We start from the raw sequence: 17,834 nt of genomic DNA on the forward strand, positions 1-17,834 counted from the left end.
ATGAGGGTGAGAAAGAGCTTTGCTTGGACTGGGTTAGAAGCAGTTTGAGAGGTTAGCTGTTATGACCCTGTCCTGAGAAGTTGTACAGGGCTGGCTGGAGAGATGGCTTAGCAGTTAAGCACTTGCCTGTGAAGACTAAGGACCTCGGTTCAAGACTCAATTCTCCAGGCCCCACGTAAACCAGATGCACTAGGGAGCACACGCATCAGGAGTTCCTTTGCAGTGGCTGGAGGCCCTGGCCTGCCCATTCGTTCTCTATTTATCTCCTCCTTTGTCTGTCTGTCCCTTTCAAATAAATAAATAAAAGTAAAAACAATATTTTTGGAAAAGAAGTTGTGCAGGGTTGCTCTTCATAGACATGCACTGATGGGCTGGAGAAATGGCTTAGCGGTTAAGCACTCGCCTATGAAGCCTATGGACCCTGGTTCGAGGCTCGGTTCCCCAGGTCCCACGTTAGCCAGATGCACAAGGGGGCGCACGCGTCTGGAGTTCGTTTGCAGTGGCTGGAAGCCCTGGCGTGCCCATTCTCTCTCTCTCCCTCTATCTGTCTTTCTCTCTGTGTCTGTTGCTCTCAAATAAATAAATAAAAAATGAACAAAAAATATTAAAAAAAAAAACTATAAAAAAAAAAAAAGAAATGCACTGATATGGGCAGAAGGATATGGCACAGAAAAACTGAAATCTTTGGACCTAAACTGCTGCCCATTAACCTGCAATTGTTTGAGAGATTACAACCTTTGAGATTGGGCCATGTGACCCGCAGTAGAGCAACAGGAAGAATGTAGACTCTTTTAAAGGGGTCTGGATGCTCAAGGTGTGTCCTGTTCTTCGAAGTCTGCTTTATTCCCCTCAGGATAAACAAATTGGCACCCTAGCTGGTATTGTGGAGTGTAAGAAATGCAGGAAAGAGGATTTTTGAGTTTGCAACATGGTCTTGTGTTTTGGAAATGGCCATGGGCAGTGTGAAGCAGGTTTGCTGGATGCCTGCATGGAGACCCCATGAAGCCATGAGGATGAACCGTGGGTTGCAGTGGAGACACTGGGACCTCGAGATGTCAGCTAAGGAGAGCTGCCAGCCCCGATGAAGTTAGCCAGCACTGTGAGTAGCCTAGCTGGAGGGGCGGAATTAGAACTTCAGAGACTTTTGCTGGTTGTAACTATTGGACTTGAAGATTTGGCAGTGGCTAGAATTGTTGGACTTGGAGCTATAGAGTTTGGTGTTTGCCCCGGTTGTTTAAAATCTTGTATTGGTTGAATATTTCTTTGCCATGCCCAGAGCCATCTTTTGCAGTGTCAGTGTTTATTCTGTGTCATTGTGTGTTTTGGGGGGGATTTATTTGGTATTACGGCTCAATTAAAAGACCTTGGACTATGCGGATGTATGATCTTCACTGGAATTGATAAAAAAAATATGGGGACTTTTTAGTTGGATGGATGTATTGCATTTTACAACGAGTATGGTTATCAGTTTATGGAGGCAGTGGTGGAATGTGGTGGTTATGTCCCCCATAAACTTAGGTGTTCTGAATGCTACGTTCCCAGCTGAGGGAGACTTGGAAATTAATGCCTCCTGGAGGGAGTGTATTGTTGGGGGTAGGCTTATGATATTAAAGCCAGTTAGTTCCCCCTTGCTACTGTTTGGCACACTTTCCTGTTCCCGTTGTCCGCCTTATGTTGGACAGGGGGTAATGTCCACCCTCTGTTCATGCCACCATTTTCCCTGCCATAATGAAGATGTTCATGGAAGTGCAGAGGGCAAGAATTTTTCACAATTAAAATTGGAAAAAAGAGCCGGGCTTGGTGCCGCACGCTTTAATCCCAGCACTGGAGAGGCAGAGGTAGGAGATCGTCAGGAGTTGGAGGTCACTCTGAGACTACATTGTGAATTCCAGGTCAGCCTGCACTAGAGTGAGATCCTACCTCGAAAAAAAAAAATAAAAAAAAATAAATAAATAATTAAAATTGAAAGAAAAGACAAAATGTAAATGCCATAGATTCTTAAAAGAGTAAAATGATTCAACTATAAGTACCAACAAACAATAATGATGCGGCTCCAGTAATAAGATTCAAAGTACATTAAAATATTTTAAATACCAATAAAAAGTCATATTGAAGTTATTATAAAACACATCTATGTAAATTATGTATAAACATCATTATAGTTTATTCGGAATTAGAATAATTACAAAGACATCTAAAATGAAATCAAAATATACCAAATGCACCTAATACTCTATCATCATATACACAGATGACAGGAAGCTGATTTTATAAGAAATATCTTAATTTCCTTATTGCATATCACTAAAATAAAAAAAAAAAAACATTATTTGGCTGGGGGTGATGGCTCATGCCTTTAATCCCAGCATTTGGGAGGCAGAGGTAGGAGGACCACTGTGAGTTCAAGGCCACCCTGAGAGTACATAGTAAATTCCAGGTCAGCCTGAGCTACACTGAGATTCTACTAAGGAACAGCCCCCACCCCAAAATGATATATTCAGTGGTAGAGTGCCTGCCAGATATGCACAAGGCCCTGGGTTCAATGCCCAGCACCACAGAAACAAAAGCTATCCGTCACCACAACTGAAGAGCAGAAGAGAGAAGCCAAGTCTGGGGACAAGAGGACAGAGACAGAGCAGCCACAACAAGACCGTGAGCATCAAAGGGACAGAGAGGGAAGCCAGGCCTGGGGGGGGGGAGGGCGGGTAATGGTAGAAGACACAGCTGGAGCCTCGGAAGGTGTTTCTGTCCAGGACTTGCGAGCAGAAATGTGCTTCAAAGAATGTCATCAAGTGCCAGTGAACAGGATGGGTCAGAACAGGAGACGTTAACGAGGAGGGGTCTCAATGCAAGCGTGGTTTGAGATCTCGATGGGGAAAGAAGGTTTAGCACGGAAATTCAAGCTCTCAAGTAAATTCATTAGACTAATTTAGAGAGTAAATACTGCACGTGTGACCCAGTGTTAAATTCAGTGGCCTACCCCTGCCTGGAGACAACGGTGTCCCAGATGCCATAGGGTAGTAATAAAGGATTCCAGTGCCAGGGACGAGATACCGCCCAAAGAGTTGATCATCAAGGAGCTAGAGAGGCCCTAAAACAACATTGCTCATGGTAGTCCTCCAAACCTAGACTCCAAGGCCCGACTGCAGAAAACAGCACATGCTTCCCTAAGAGGGTATCGAGAAGCCACCCTGGAGGCGCCCTTCCTGCCTGCTCGTTCGCTCTCTGTGAGCGCAGCCGTGCGAGCTGCTGGGAGAGCAAAAGACATCAAAAATCTCACGGGCAGAGAATACAACATTAGGAACAACACAAGAATAAACAATGAAAAAAGGGCTGAAGAGACGGCTTAGTGGTTAAGGTACTTGCCTGCAAAGCCAAAGGACGTAGGTTCAATTCCCCAGGACCCACATAAGGCAGATGCACAAGTGGTGCATGCATCTGGAGTTTGTTTGCAGCAGCTGGAGGCCCTGGTGCACCCATATTCTCTCTCTCTCTCAAGTAATAAATATTTTAAAAAATAATTATTAAAAATCCAGTAGGTCAGTGGTTTCTAAACAATTCTACCATAAGGTCCTGCCACAGACAAGGATGGCAGAAAACTGAGCACGAGAACCACAGAAGCACTGGCAACCCCCTGCCTACGACTAAGGGTCAAAATTCAGCAGAAAGGAGCCAATGAGACCGGTGGGAAACACTGGATTGTCATCTAAGAGCAAAATTTTATAGACTTGGTAGACAACAAGTCCAAAGTTCGATTCACAGTTGAGCAGCAACAGGGCAGCGCGACGAGAATCTCCAAGCTGGGCTGCTGGGAGGGAGACGAGCTGGCACTCCTGGAAGAGAACCCGAGGGCAGCCAGGGCAGAAGGACTGGGCCGTAGACGGTGGCACTGACTCTCGGTGGAGAGACTGCTCCAGTGGGAGGTGACATGACAAAGCAAGAGGATGGAAGAAGCCCTTCCGAAAGCCGCCGGGGCTGGCCAGCAAGACTTCGTTCCAGAAAAATCTCCTTGTGGTTAGTAAGTGCAAGCAGAATAGCCCTGCAGAGACATTCTGCATATGCTTGGCAACTGATTTACAGAAGCTGGCGTTCCAAATGCCCCCTGGGAGGAGCGTCCATCACATGAAATACCCGCTGGGTCCCTCTCCTTTTGTCATGCAACCCCGCAGAGACCTGGACAGACGGTTTCCATCACCTCCTTCTGCAGGAATAGACTGAGTCTGCAGGAGCTCCGCAGAGATGGTGGGGCAAGGTGGCATGTCGTGTGACTGACCCCTTCCCTGCCCTCCTATCCGGAGACCCGTGGACGCCTCTCCCACGTCCGCGTCTGGAGCCCGTAGCGGTCTCACTCACCAGATGCTCGTGGATTCACTGTAGCCCACCACGGCGTGGCAGCCTAAGGCTTTAGCATGGGATTTGATTTCTTGACGGATTTCCGCCCACCACGCATCTCGAGTTTCTGGTTCATCTGAAAAATAAATTTTAGATCAGTTGACTACTCAACAGCACTCACACATGAATCAGCAATGCTCACAGCAAGCGCAGCTATGGGCGAGGAAGCCCCAGTCCTTCAACTTTAAAGTGCTCCTGCGCCAAACCGTGAGATTTAAGCCTGAAGCTGGCCGCTAGGACACAGACCACTGGCCTTTCTGCTTCACTTCACTGCCTTCAGCGATGTCCACAGGCATGCATTTTATTTTACTGGATGTACCTTCAAATGTACACATAGACTCTCTAGTTTCTGGTTTCTCCTTGAAACAGGTTCTCATAGCTCAGACTCTCTCTGGAACCAAGGTAGGCCTTGAACTTCTGATCCTCCTGCCTTCACCTCCCAAGTGCTATGACCACAGGGAACCGGCTCTGACTCTAACCTGAAGGCCCCTAGGACTCTCCTCACTGAGTGCATGCCTTCGGTGTCATGGCTTCAGTTCTGACTCCATTCTGGCCCTGGTTCTTTTCCAATGTCCTACATGCTGTGCTCTTGCAACAGTCATAAATGACAACAGAAAGGTTGAATGAGCCATTCTGTCATAGCAGTGTAAGTCCCAGGACAAGTAACATGAAATAAAGGGACTAGCCAATTCAAAATGAAAAAAAAAAGGATAATAGAGAAAGAAAACACATGAAAAATCTAATTCAAATAATTCAGGTAACGACTATATAGAGGAACAAACTTCAAATATAATCCATACATGGTTCTGTAACTTTCAAAAGTGGCTTAGATGGCCATGGTGACCTGTGCCTTTAGGTCCAGCCACTTGGGAGGCTCAGGCAGAAAAAGCATTGAGCCCATGAGTTTGAGAGAAGCCTGCGTAACAAGTGAAACTCCATCTCAAAAACAACAGAAGGTTGGTCTGGGGGCGAGGGACGTAGATCAGCGGTAAAACGAGCGCATGGAGGCACTGGGTCCAATCCCCAGTACTGCAAACAAGTAAACCCCAAACAAATGCTTGGAATCGCACTCCGTCTCACTGCTGTCGGGAAGGCGGTGTCCCTGGCAATGGGATGCTGAGTGGACGAGTGTCACACATGGTTCTCATCACCAACAGCTGAAAAGCAAATCAACCCCTAATGCGTAAAGAGCAGAAGCAGAACTGGCCCATCACAAGTAGGAGGCCCTACCTGGTTTGCTTTGTAGCCAGTTCCTACTCGGACATGATCTGAAGACGTAACTCTAAACAGGTGCTAAACTCTGGTTGTAAATGTTCCAGAACTGAAAACCAGGCAAGCCCCACTTCCTACTCACAGTGCAGTAAAGGTCAGATTTTCAAGTAAATGAAGGAGGTCATACTCACTAGTGAAGCAGAGGAGAGAGCAAAGGAAAGAAAGGCTAAGAAGCTGCGAGAGCTCACGCTCCTGCAGGAGGAGGAGGCCAGCAAAGGCCGAGAGCGGACAAGAGCCCGAGCTACAGAGCTGTCAGCCAGTCCTTGACTCAAAGGTTGGGGCTCGAGGCAGAGCTACCCTAAAACTTCCTTTCAGAAGAAAAGAAAGCAGTGCAGATGTCAGGAAACTGAGGAAAAGATCAAAGTACAAGATAAAAAAGACGGAAGAAAAACAGAAAAGTACAGTATGGAGTTAGCAGTTGATATTATGAGTTGAGAAATACAGAAAACACTTACGTGGCCCTGTTTTGCATATACATTTCTGTGTCAAAGACTTTGTTATACTATGAACTGTAATGTCAACATTTCCAGCACGGGTACACTTACAAAGCCCATATTCACTTTTGCTAATAAAATACATCTCTTTGCTTTGATGAGGATTTTTTTTTTAATCGTTGTTGAGGGTTTTGTTTTGCGGCAAGGTCTCAGTAGCTCAGGCTCGCCTTGAGCTCTCCCCGCAGCCCAGGCCTCAGTCTCCTGAGTGCCACAACTGCAGGCACAAGCCACGATGACCGCCTAGGCCTGGGTGCCATGCGAGCCCCTCCTAATGCCAGCCAGCAGCTGGCACTGAATGAGGGTTTTCATCTATCAAATTATTCATGGCTCACGGACAATCGAGATCATGAATACTAGCCGAAGCGTGTTTTAGTTGAGAAGCTGGTCACCGGAGCCCGGCACCCAGCAAGTCTGACTCCCTGACCTCACTGACGGAACCGCTATCCACCTTTTACATCACTCTCGATGTCTGAAGCATTGTCTTCTAAAGAAAAGCTTTGTATGCTATATTTAAGTAGGCAGATTTCCTCACATGAAGTTTCCCTACATCAGTACTACTAAATGATATATGCTAGCGACTGTGTTTTTTAAAAATGAATTTTATAGGAAGTAATTCATACCACTGTTTTTAAAACTAATGAAAAATAGAGGAAAGTACTTATTTTAATTTTGAATCATATTTATCTAAGCATGCCTAACATGTCCAAATGGAAAGAGTGCAGTAATAATTCCTCTGAGATATGTGTAACCACAAAGAATACAGTCACTTTACATCAAACTTACCTTGGTATAACAGAAAATAATCACATAATTACACCAAACACCATGGAAAAACAGGTGGCTGATTGAAATCAAGAAGCAAGAGTGGGAGCTGACGCAGTGCCAGTGAAGCGTCCACGGTCCTGGACAAGCTCGCGAGCAGCTCTGACTGGCACAGCCGCACAAGCGCACGTGGGAAGCACCAGTGCCCGCAGGAAGGTGCAGCGGTGCGGGAAAGCCGGGTACAGAGCGTGGGGCGAGGAAGCAAACGCGGACATCCACATTGCGCGCAGCTGTTAACTGGGGTTTGGCTAAAGCAAAGCTCAGGGGACACACGGCTGGCAAAGCGGGTTCCGCAGCTCGGAGCAGAGCGGTAAGACTTGGCGCATGCTTGGACCAGGTGACGTACAGACTGAAAACTATGGCAGCTCACTGAAATGGTCACAGAAAGTAATGGCCCTAGCCTCCAGGTGAGAGCAAGGCAAGCATACAGTCACTGTGGTCACCATTGAACCTACCACTGTAAGCAAGAGCAAAGGATGAATTTTGTGGGTATTAAATTTAGATGTTATTTAATCACAATAAAGATTAACAATTTATGTAGTATTTTTAAAATCTTTATCTCCAAAGCCTACATTACAATCATGCTAGAAATGAGCCACCAAGTCCTCAAGGAGTAATGATAATTAAAATGAACTTATTAAACTGAAAATTCAGAAATATTTGATTTTTTAATTCCTCTGACAGAAGTTTTAAGTTTTAGCACTACCAGCTATGGTATTAGAGGAAGAACACTCCTCGATCAGAACTATTTTATTCAACTACCAGAGTGTAATTCTGACTAGCAACCACACTTTTATAAAAGGCAAAACAGTGTGGTTGAAAATAAAATAGCAATTATACATGCCGCACATGAAAATGGATGCGATTAGTTATTTTAAGGATATACAGCTGAGATGTGAGCTCTTATTTTATAAGCATTTCAAAGACATTAAAAATAAATCTCTATTTTAAACACCGTATTTTTCAATCAACTACAACTATTTATAATTATAAAAGGTATCATTTTAGCAAATAGTAATTTTAATTATTATACAAATTATATTTCACACCATTTTAAGGTTTTCTTTTGTGGTCAAATGTTTTATAAGGAACCCAGCCTCCACTGACTCCTTCAGCAGCGGACGCGAGGCGACTTCTAGACCAGCTCATCACTGACTCTGAGTGTGAGGTCCCCGCATGTGGACTGACATCACAGTCAACTCCCACTTCACTACAGCATGTCCACAGCTTCCTAGCTTGCCATTCTGTTGTTCTTTTCTGTGTCTATGAAAGTAACACTTTCCTATACTCAGTCCTCGTGAACCAGGAACTACATAGGAATGGAGACGCACTCATCCTCTGAGAAGCACTAAGGCTTGGGTCTTTTTATATGGCTCTGGGGGTAACTGTACAGACAATCTCTGGATCTACTTGGAAAAGGAAATGAATAGTTACGCAAACTATTTTTCTACTTTGGAGACAAGTTCTCACTATGTAGCCTGGGCCTCTCTCAAGTTCACCCCGCTCAGGGTTGGGGTTACAAGTGTTAGCCATCACATTCAGCTCAAACTCATTTCTAAACGAATAGGAGGAGACACAGTATTAGATTGGGTCAAGTAACAATTTGAGCACAGTAGCCTATTTTGCTAAGAACAGCGTGAAAAGCTACATTCCCAATACCTGAAAGTAATATTCCTAACAATAACAACTGCAAAAAGATAAATTTTCCCTAATGTAAGTGATTTCAGAGTTTCGGTTCAAGGGACTATAAAGCCTCAAGCTGGGTAGAGATTATAATCAGACTAGGGAAAAGATTCTCATTTAACCTGAGTTGTGTTCAAATATAGACAAAGAAAACATCAGGACTGGGGAATTTAGACGAGAGTAGCTGGCATATATCTATCTATACTGGACCAAACTCAAAGCTTTGGGATCTGCTTTTAAGAAAAGGAAGTCAGTTATGTAATCTACTCCTTAATTGTGAACCTTCCTTGCTTTTACACACAGTGTAACCACAGTCATTAGTTCAAATCAATGGCAACAGAGAAAAGTTAGCATAACATACATGTGAATTTATGACTCCTTCAATTCTACCTTCTGAAAACTTTCTAAAATTAAGAATCAAAAGCTGTTTAACTTCTTTGAGTTTAGTTTTCATTTGCTCAGAAAAGTAACTTTCCAAGACAGCCTACCTTCTGTGTTCACGTATCTCCTACATGCCTATGAGTCAGACTAAACTGGGTGTATACACCGGTATCTATGTGGTTTCGTGGTGACCCCAGTCATAACAGTGCTGAGTGCATGTGACCATACCATAATACCAACTAAGGATTTACGGGTGTTTAAGGTTCATGGAAACTAAAACTGAATGTGTCAATAAATTTAGGTGAGTAGAAGAGTGCTCTATAAATATTTCCCTATATATCAGCTGACTCACTTTGTAACACTAAATATTTTGCAAAGTCATAATTAAAAATTAAACTTATTTTTCTAGCTGTTAACGTAATTACTGCTCCCACAGCAGGATGTTTTCTTACTCACTGCCATATATATATGTATATATATATATATATATATGTATGGCCTCCTACGATGAGCTTTCTAAACATACATAACTCTAACAAAACATTCAGAATGTGTTTGTCTCATCACCAACCCTATTAAGTTATTCAGAGCTGGAGAGATGTCTTAGCAGTTAAGGCACTTGCCTGCAAAGCCTAAGGCCCTATGTACAACTCTCCAGATCCCATGAAACCCAAATGCAGAAAAGTAAGGCGAAAGCAATGTCACGCACGCCCACTAGGTGGCACAAGGACCTGGAGTTCAACTGCAACTGCTAAGACCCTGGCGTGCCAATTCTCTCTCCCTCTCTCTTTCTCTAAAATAAAAAATATATTTAAAAAAGGTATTGATATTGAAAAACAATCTTAAGTATGTCTTAAAATCTATGACTCATCTGAAATGTTTGTTAAAGACTTAAAGAATATTCTCAAATGCAAATATCTAGTTTTTAAAAATTAGTTTAATGCTTCAAGACATAAGGTATCAAGTTACAAATACTGTATAAAGTAATAGCTACAATATTGCTATAAATTTCTCCCTTATAGTCATCATTCTTTACTACACAGACGTGTGTGCTACACCGTCATCACATGTGATCGTCGACTAATGTATGACGTCACCACTCTACTACAGTCATGTGTGCTACACCGTCATCACATGAGATCACTGACTGTAATGTATGACATCACCACTCTACTACAGTCGTGTGTGCTACACCGTCATCACATGTGATCGCCGGCTGTAATGTATGACGTCACCACTCTACTACAGTCATGTGTGCTACACCGTCATCACATGTGATCGCCGGCTGTAATGTATGACGTCACCACTCTACTACAGTCATGTGTGCTACACCGTCATCACATGTGATCACCGGCTGTAATGTATGACATCACCACTCTACTACAGTCGTGTGTGCTACACCGTCATCACATGAGATCACTGACTGTAATGTATGACATCACCACTCTACTACAGTCGTGTGTGCTACACCATCATCACATGTGATCACCGACTGTAATGTATGACATCACCACTCTACTACAGTCATGTGTGCGACACCGTCATCACATGTGATCGCCGGCTGTAATGTATGACATCACCACTCTACTACAGTCATGTGTGCTACACCGTCATAACATGTGATCGCCAGCTGTAATGTATGACGTCACCACTCTACTACAGTCGTGTGTGCTACACCGTCATCACGTGATCACCGGCTGTAATGTATGACGTCACCTCTCTACTACATTCATGTGTGCGACACCGTCATCACATGTGATTGCCAGCTGTAATGTATGACGTCACCACTTTACTACAGTCATGTGTGCGACACCGTCATCACATGTGATCACCGGCTGTAATGTATGACGTCACCACTCTACTACAGTCATGTGTGCGACACCGTCATCACATGTGATCACCGGCTGTAATGTATGACGTCACTACTACAGTCATGTGTGCTACACCGTCATCACATGTGATCACCGGCTGTAATGTATGACATCACCACTCTACTGCAGTCATGTGTGCTACACCATCATCACATGTGATCACTGACTGTAATGTATGACATCACCACTCTACTACAGTCATGTGTGCGACACCGTCATCACATGTGATCGCCGGCTGTAATGTATGACATCACCACTCTACTACAGTCATGTGTGCTACACCATCATCACATGTGATCACCGGCTGTAATGTATGACGTCACTACTCTACTACAGTCATGTGTGCGACACCGTCATCACATGTGATCGCCGAGTGTAATGTATGACATCACCACTCTACTACAGTCATGTGTGCGACACCGTCATCACATGTGATCGCCGGCTGTAATGTATGACGTCACCACTCTACTACAGTCGTGTGTGCTATACCGTCATCACATGTGATCACTGACTGTAATGTATGACGTCACCTCTCTACTACAGTCATGTGTGCTACATCGTCATCACATGTGATCACCGGCTGTAATGTATGACGTCACCTCTCTACTACATTCATGTGTGCGACACCGTCATCACGTGATCACCGGCTGTAATGTATGACGTCACCTCTCTACTACATTCATGTGTGCGACACCGTCATCACATGTGATTGCCAGCTGTAATGTATGACGTCACCACTTTACTACAGTCATGTGTGCGACACCGTCATCACATGTGATCACCGGCTGTAATGTATGACGTCACCACTCTACTACAGTCATGTGTGCGACACCGTCATCACATGTGATCACCGGCTGTAATGTATGACGTCACTACTACAGTCATGTGTGCTACACCGTCATCACATGTGATCACCGGCTGTAATGTATGACGTCACCACTCTACTACAGTCATGTGTGCTACACCGTCATCACATGATCACCGACTGTAATGTATGACGTCACCACTCTACTACAGTCATGTGTGCGACACCGTCATCACATGTGATCACCGGCTGTAATGTATGACGTTAACACTCTACTACAGTCATGTGTGCTACACCGTCATCACATGTGATCGCCGACTGTAATGTATGACGTCAACACTCTACTACAGTGATGTGTGCTACACCGTCATCACATGTGATCGCCGACTATAATGTATGACGTCACCACTCTACTACAGTCATGTGTGCTACACCATCATCACATGTGATCACCGACTGTAATGTATGACATCACCACTCTACTACATAGACATGTTTGCTACACCAACATCTCACGTGATCACTGAGCAGCACTGACTGTACTGTATGATGTTACCACATTCTACTCCACAGGACTGCGTGCTACAGTGTGCTTGTTACACTCTCAGCTTTCCATGTGTTGGAAACAAGAATGTCTGAGCAACAGTATGTACATTCAATACGGTGCTGCAACTCTTTTCTTCTCTTGGAATGCTGTTTTGAAATTGACAGAGGCATCATGCAACACATGGCATCAGAGACTCCAGCAAACAAAGTATGAATAATTCCAGGGGTAATAAAACAATATCAACAACTGTTTTTCTTACCAATGTGGTCAGTTCTTGAATCTCTATGGTTCCGTAGAGTAGCAATAGATGAATACTTCCAAATGATACAGCACACAGAAAATGATTTGCCTAACTTAACCAGATACATGATAGTTTCTTAGATTATCAGGTTACTTTTATTAAACTAAAATCAAAAGGCGCTTTCTTTTTGAAGACACACTCTTTTGGGGAGATCCAGGAACCTAATAACCAACAGACTATTACCACTGCACTGGACCATGTCACCTGCACACTCCTTTCATATTCTACATCACTGCACACGATGACCAGCACACTGGACCGTGCCGCCTTCACACTCCTTTCATATTCTACATCACTGCTCACCACAACCAGTGCACTGGACCATGGCACCTTCACACTCCTTTCATATTCTACATCACTGCACACCACGACCAGCGCACTGGACCATGCCACCTTCACACTCCTTTCATATTCTACATCACTGCACACCACGACCAGCGCACTGGACCATGCCACCTTCACACTCCTTTCATATTCTACATCACTGCACACCACGACCAGCGCACTGGACCATGCCACCTTCACACTCCTTTCATATTCTACATCACTGCACACCATGACCAGTGCACTGGACCGTGCCGCCGCCTTCACACTCCTTTCATATTCTACATCACTGCACACCACGACCAGTGCACTGGACCGTGCCGCCGCCTTCACACTCCTTTCATATTCTACATCACTGCACACCACGACCAGCGCACTGGACCATGCCACCTTCACCCTCCTTTCATATTCTACATCACTGCACACCACGACCAGCACACTGGACCGTGCCACCTTCACACTCCTTTCATATTCTACATCACTGCACACCACGACCAGCGCACTGGACCGTGTCACCTTCACACTCCTTTCATATTCTACATCACTGCACACCACGACCAGCACACTGGACCGTGCCACCTTCACCCTCCTTTCATATTCTACATCACTGCACACCACGACCAGCACACTGGACCGTGCCGCCTTCACACTCCTTTCATATTCTACACCACTGCACACCACGACCCGCACACTGGACCGTGCCACCTTCACCCTCCTTTCATATTCTACATCACTGCACACCACGACCAGCACACTGGACCGTGCCACCTTCACCCTCCTTTCATATTCTACATCACTGCACACCACGACCAGCGCACTGGACCGTGCCACCTTCACACTCCTTTCATATTCCACATCACTGCACACCACGACCAGCGCACTGGACCGTGCCACCTTCACACTCCTTTCATATTCTACATCACTGCACACCACGACCAGCGCACTGGACCGTGCCACCTTCACACTCCTTTCATATTCTACGTCACTGCTCACCACGACCAGCGCACTGGACCGTGCCGCCTTCACACTCCTTTCATATTCTACAACATACCCATCTTTGGGGGAAGGATTTTTTGTTTTCTTTTTTTTTTTTTTTTGAGACACGGTTTCTGAAGCCTTTTGGCCTGAAATTACTGTAAAGCACAACCATCAAAGTTGTAAATACGTACCTCAGTCTCCCAAAGGTTAGGACTACAGGCTTGAAGCACTATGTCTGGCTTCATTTCCATCTCTTTTCTCTTTATGTCCTCCCCACCTGACATCATTTTAAGTAAAGGTGAGAGACTGTTTTTCTTTTGCCCCAACTTCTTCTGCTTGTGTGGGGCACTGTCTTTATGATTGTACAGTTTAGTTTTTTATCTTTTCACTTTTCAAGACTGTTGTCATCTGACCAACATACACCCCACTCTAAAAACCTCAAAAAGACCTCACTTCCTTCACTGAGGAGACACTCTATTCTCAACATGTTTTTCATACACATCCTCTTTTCTTTCCTCTTACACTATACTTTTATGAAATAAATCCAACAGGATATATTTACCTTTCTCACTAAAAATCAGTCCTAGCTAGTGCACTGATACACAATCAGGTTAATTCCTATCAATGACAGCACAATAGCAAAACCTTGTAAGGAAACAGGGTCATTCCTTATGGACTCACTCACTGAGACTGTCTCTGTGTACAGGGTGACCACCAGTGTTACCAGGGGGCTTCAGGGCTGTCTGTGCCATGGGCACAAGGTACTTCAGGGTCAGATGATACTTATATCAGAACATGTATATTTGACTTCTAAGCATAAGAGAAGTTTAAATAGTGAAAAGATAGTATATTATCTAAAAGGGTAAGCCATTTTAAGTTTTTTTCTAAGATATACTTTCTGACACAAGGATTTTTAAAAATTCTCCAAAATATCAGCATTTATACTGAATTTAAAGTTTCATAATTTAAATCTAAAATAGATTACATGAGATTTTAAGTATTTTTATTAGTAAAAAATATGCTTTTATCAAAAAGAGACATTAGTTGGCTCAGACTAAACCACATCATCAGCTGTACAGTTCTACAAACTACATTTCTTTAAGGCTACAAATTATATTTAAGGTACTTTAAAAGAAAAGTTGCATTCCTGTGTGGAAGGAGGGAGGGCACAGCTTAGGAAGTTGTTAATGTCCCCCCAAAATCTTTTCTTGATACTAAAAATACTAAGTCACATGTTAAGAGCATTTATAGAATATTAAGTGTCTTTTATTCAAATCGAAATATGCAGCTTAAATACACTTTAAGGTTTATAAACTAGTCATTTACTATATACAACAAATATTGCTTAATCATAAAGCTAATGCCTCTATCATTTACTTAATATAAAAACTAGCCAAATGGTATACCTATAATTTAATTATTATTCCAAGAGTTGATTATGTAAAAATTTACTCATAATTTATGGTATCCTTTTGATTAATTTTAGTTAATACAGATTAAATTTGTATTTTCATGGAAAGTATAAGTTATGGCATATTGCAGGTTGTATCTGTGTAACTGAATTGACATTAACCCTATTTAATCCAGAACATTTCTAAAATCTTCACTGAGCTGCCATAATTTACTGTCAGCGTTATGTAGTACTGAATGACCATTAAAATACCTGAATTGAAACTATTCCAGTCTAGCAGTTTGTAAGATCTGGTGTTACCCATAATTCCGACAAAGGCTGAGTTCAAAACAGCAAATTAGTAGATCAGTTTTAGGTGCAGAAGAGGAGGAGTAAAACAACACACTAGAAACAAGAAGACAGCTGACACACTGGACAGGAACTGGAAAGACACGACAGGGTTAATAGCGGAGGCGGAAGAGCAGGAGAAGACACTGTAGTCGGCTAATGTCGGACAGCAAGCTCCTTGTCCAATGACCTGGAAGCATAAGCCGTCCTATTACACCCGTGTGTGCACGTCTGTCTCCTCAACACTTAACAAGGTTCTAAAACCCACAAAATAATAACCCATACTGGAACATTGCCAGTGGTTCTGAATTTCTTGTTTCCTTTTATCCTGAAACAAAATAAAAATGTCTCATATTCACTAGCCATACCCCCCCCAAAAAAAAAAACACACCAGCTGCAAGATTAGTTTGGCACAAGCACTTCAATGCCCGTAAATTTCTCTGGTCAGAGTGACATGTTATAACACTGCTACATCATTAGCACCTGACCCAGGATTTCATTTCATGTTAGCGCTCAGCTTCCCCTGTGAGGTTACTCAAGGGGCTTGGAGATGAATAAATGCTTGTCCCGTTCAGTGCATAATACATGCACAAAGCAATCCAGAGAATGTGCTCTTGAAATCAAAATACAACACGGGAACAATCAGAATATGCAATTAATACGTATCTAACCAAAAACAAACCAAAATAAAATTGGAACTCCTACATGACTAAAATCACTAGCATGTACATGCCCATAAACTTCAGAGGATAATCCATCAGTACCTGAGACTTCCTACACATGAACAGAAAAACTATTGTGAAAAGAGAGGAAAAGGAGAAAGCTGGTGAGCTGGTGTTACAACACACACACACAACATTCCGTAAGAAAGATTCCTGTCTGCCTTCCTTCAGCCTTCAGTCTTCAACACTGGGCGAGCTGGTCAGCATGGTAACATTTTTAGTGGAGAGCTCCATTTCAGCTCACTGAAGTGACCTTCCTTTGTTCCCCTCTAGAATCTACTCTGAGCTCACTGGAACAACACAATGATTTAAAAATATTTTCAGTAAGCAGAAGGTTATCAACTGAATATTAAATATATTCCTGAAACCACTGTGGGAAGTGTCCTGTCAGTAGATGCTATCAATTAAAATATCAGCCAATGAGCCACAGCAATACACGTAACTAGCTGTGGGTCACTCAGTTCATGTCAAAGTGCTTCCACTTCCCAGGTCACTGAAACCCCTAAGCACACTTGACATCGTCACCAGTATCGTTAGTAACAGAGCGACGAGCGGCAGCCCCAGTCCTCCTGGAAGGATTACAGGACGTGCGAACTCAACAACACAGCCAGATCTAACTTGACTAGAAAGAAACAGAGGAGAAAACATAAAGTAAAAAAAAAAAAAAAAAAGAAAGAAAGAAACATGGGTGCTAAGCGTTACAGCTAAGTAAACCTGACTAGCATTACTTTTCTGAAATCTCACGTAGTCAGAAAAATGCTACGCTGCTTCTCACGTGAAAACAAACCACAGAGCCTCGTTAAACTTAAAGATGTCTGAGGAACGGCAGCGCTCTCCGACATCTCACAGGCACTGTGTGAAGCATCTCCACCCAACAATTCACAACACTCTTGGCTTGTTTTCATAACTGCCAGGGTAAGTATAATGGAGAAGTTAGTCAAAGTGAGTTAAGTTTTTCTGAACAATTCTCAATGTAGACATGCCAAAGAAAACTACTATACAACTTCAGGTTTAAGGCATGTCATCAAATAACCCATCTGAGCCACGACTGGGCATCCAGCCCACGAGAGCTGCAGGAACACAGCCTGCGCAGGAAGTTCGCACCCAGACTGTGCTTGTGGCCACGGGGAGTCACCAGTGCCTTGTCAGCCCCACCCATGAAGCCACCAGGACTCTGCCGCCCACTGCATCCCCCACTGCATCTCCCACTGCGGGCCGTGTCTGAGGGAAATGAGCAAGTGCTCTTAGTGTGTCTGCTCAAAACAAAAATACACACAAGAAACCAAGAAAGCAGCTACTCTACTGGTTGTTTTAAGTCTTCGATACTCTACAGTAGTCACACTTACAACTAAAGAGAGTGTCTCTTTTGAGAACAAGGAACTTAATCTATAAAGATGTGCTGCTACTGAAGAGAATAAATGGCCATGAAGATCAAATTATAAAAATCTTATCTGCTTGGAGTAAAAATAAAAGCTAACTCAAAAATTATTATTATTATTATTGG

At 43.5% G+C, this 17,834-nt stretch overlaps 1 protein-coding gene across 15 annotated transcripts in view; it reads right to left on the reverse strand.

Moving 5' to 3' along the window:
* Positions 1 to 17,834, reverse strand: part of C2cd5 (C2 calcium dependent domain containing 5) — a 98,162-nt gene that overhangs the window by 33,054 nt on the left and 47,274 nt on the right. For all 15 annotated transcript variants that reach the window (XM_045139464.1, XM_045139463.1, XM_045139459.1 and 12 more), the window contains one exon: positions 4,354 to 4,468. In XM_045139464.1, the coding sequence (XP_044995399.1) occupies positions 4,354 to 4,468 (115 nt within the window). The remainder of the gene's footprint in view (positions 1 to 4,353; positions 4,469 to 17,834) is intronic.

This window comes from Jaculus jaculus, chromosome 22, assembly GCF_020740685.1.
Source record: "Jaculus jaculus isolate mJacJac1 chromosome 22, mJacJac1.mat.Y.cur, whole genome shotgun sequence".
In the NCBI taxonomy this organism is placed as follows: Eukaryota; Metazoa; Chordata; class Mammalia; order Rodentia; family Dipodidae; genus Jaculus; species Jaculus jaculus.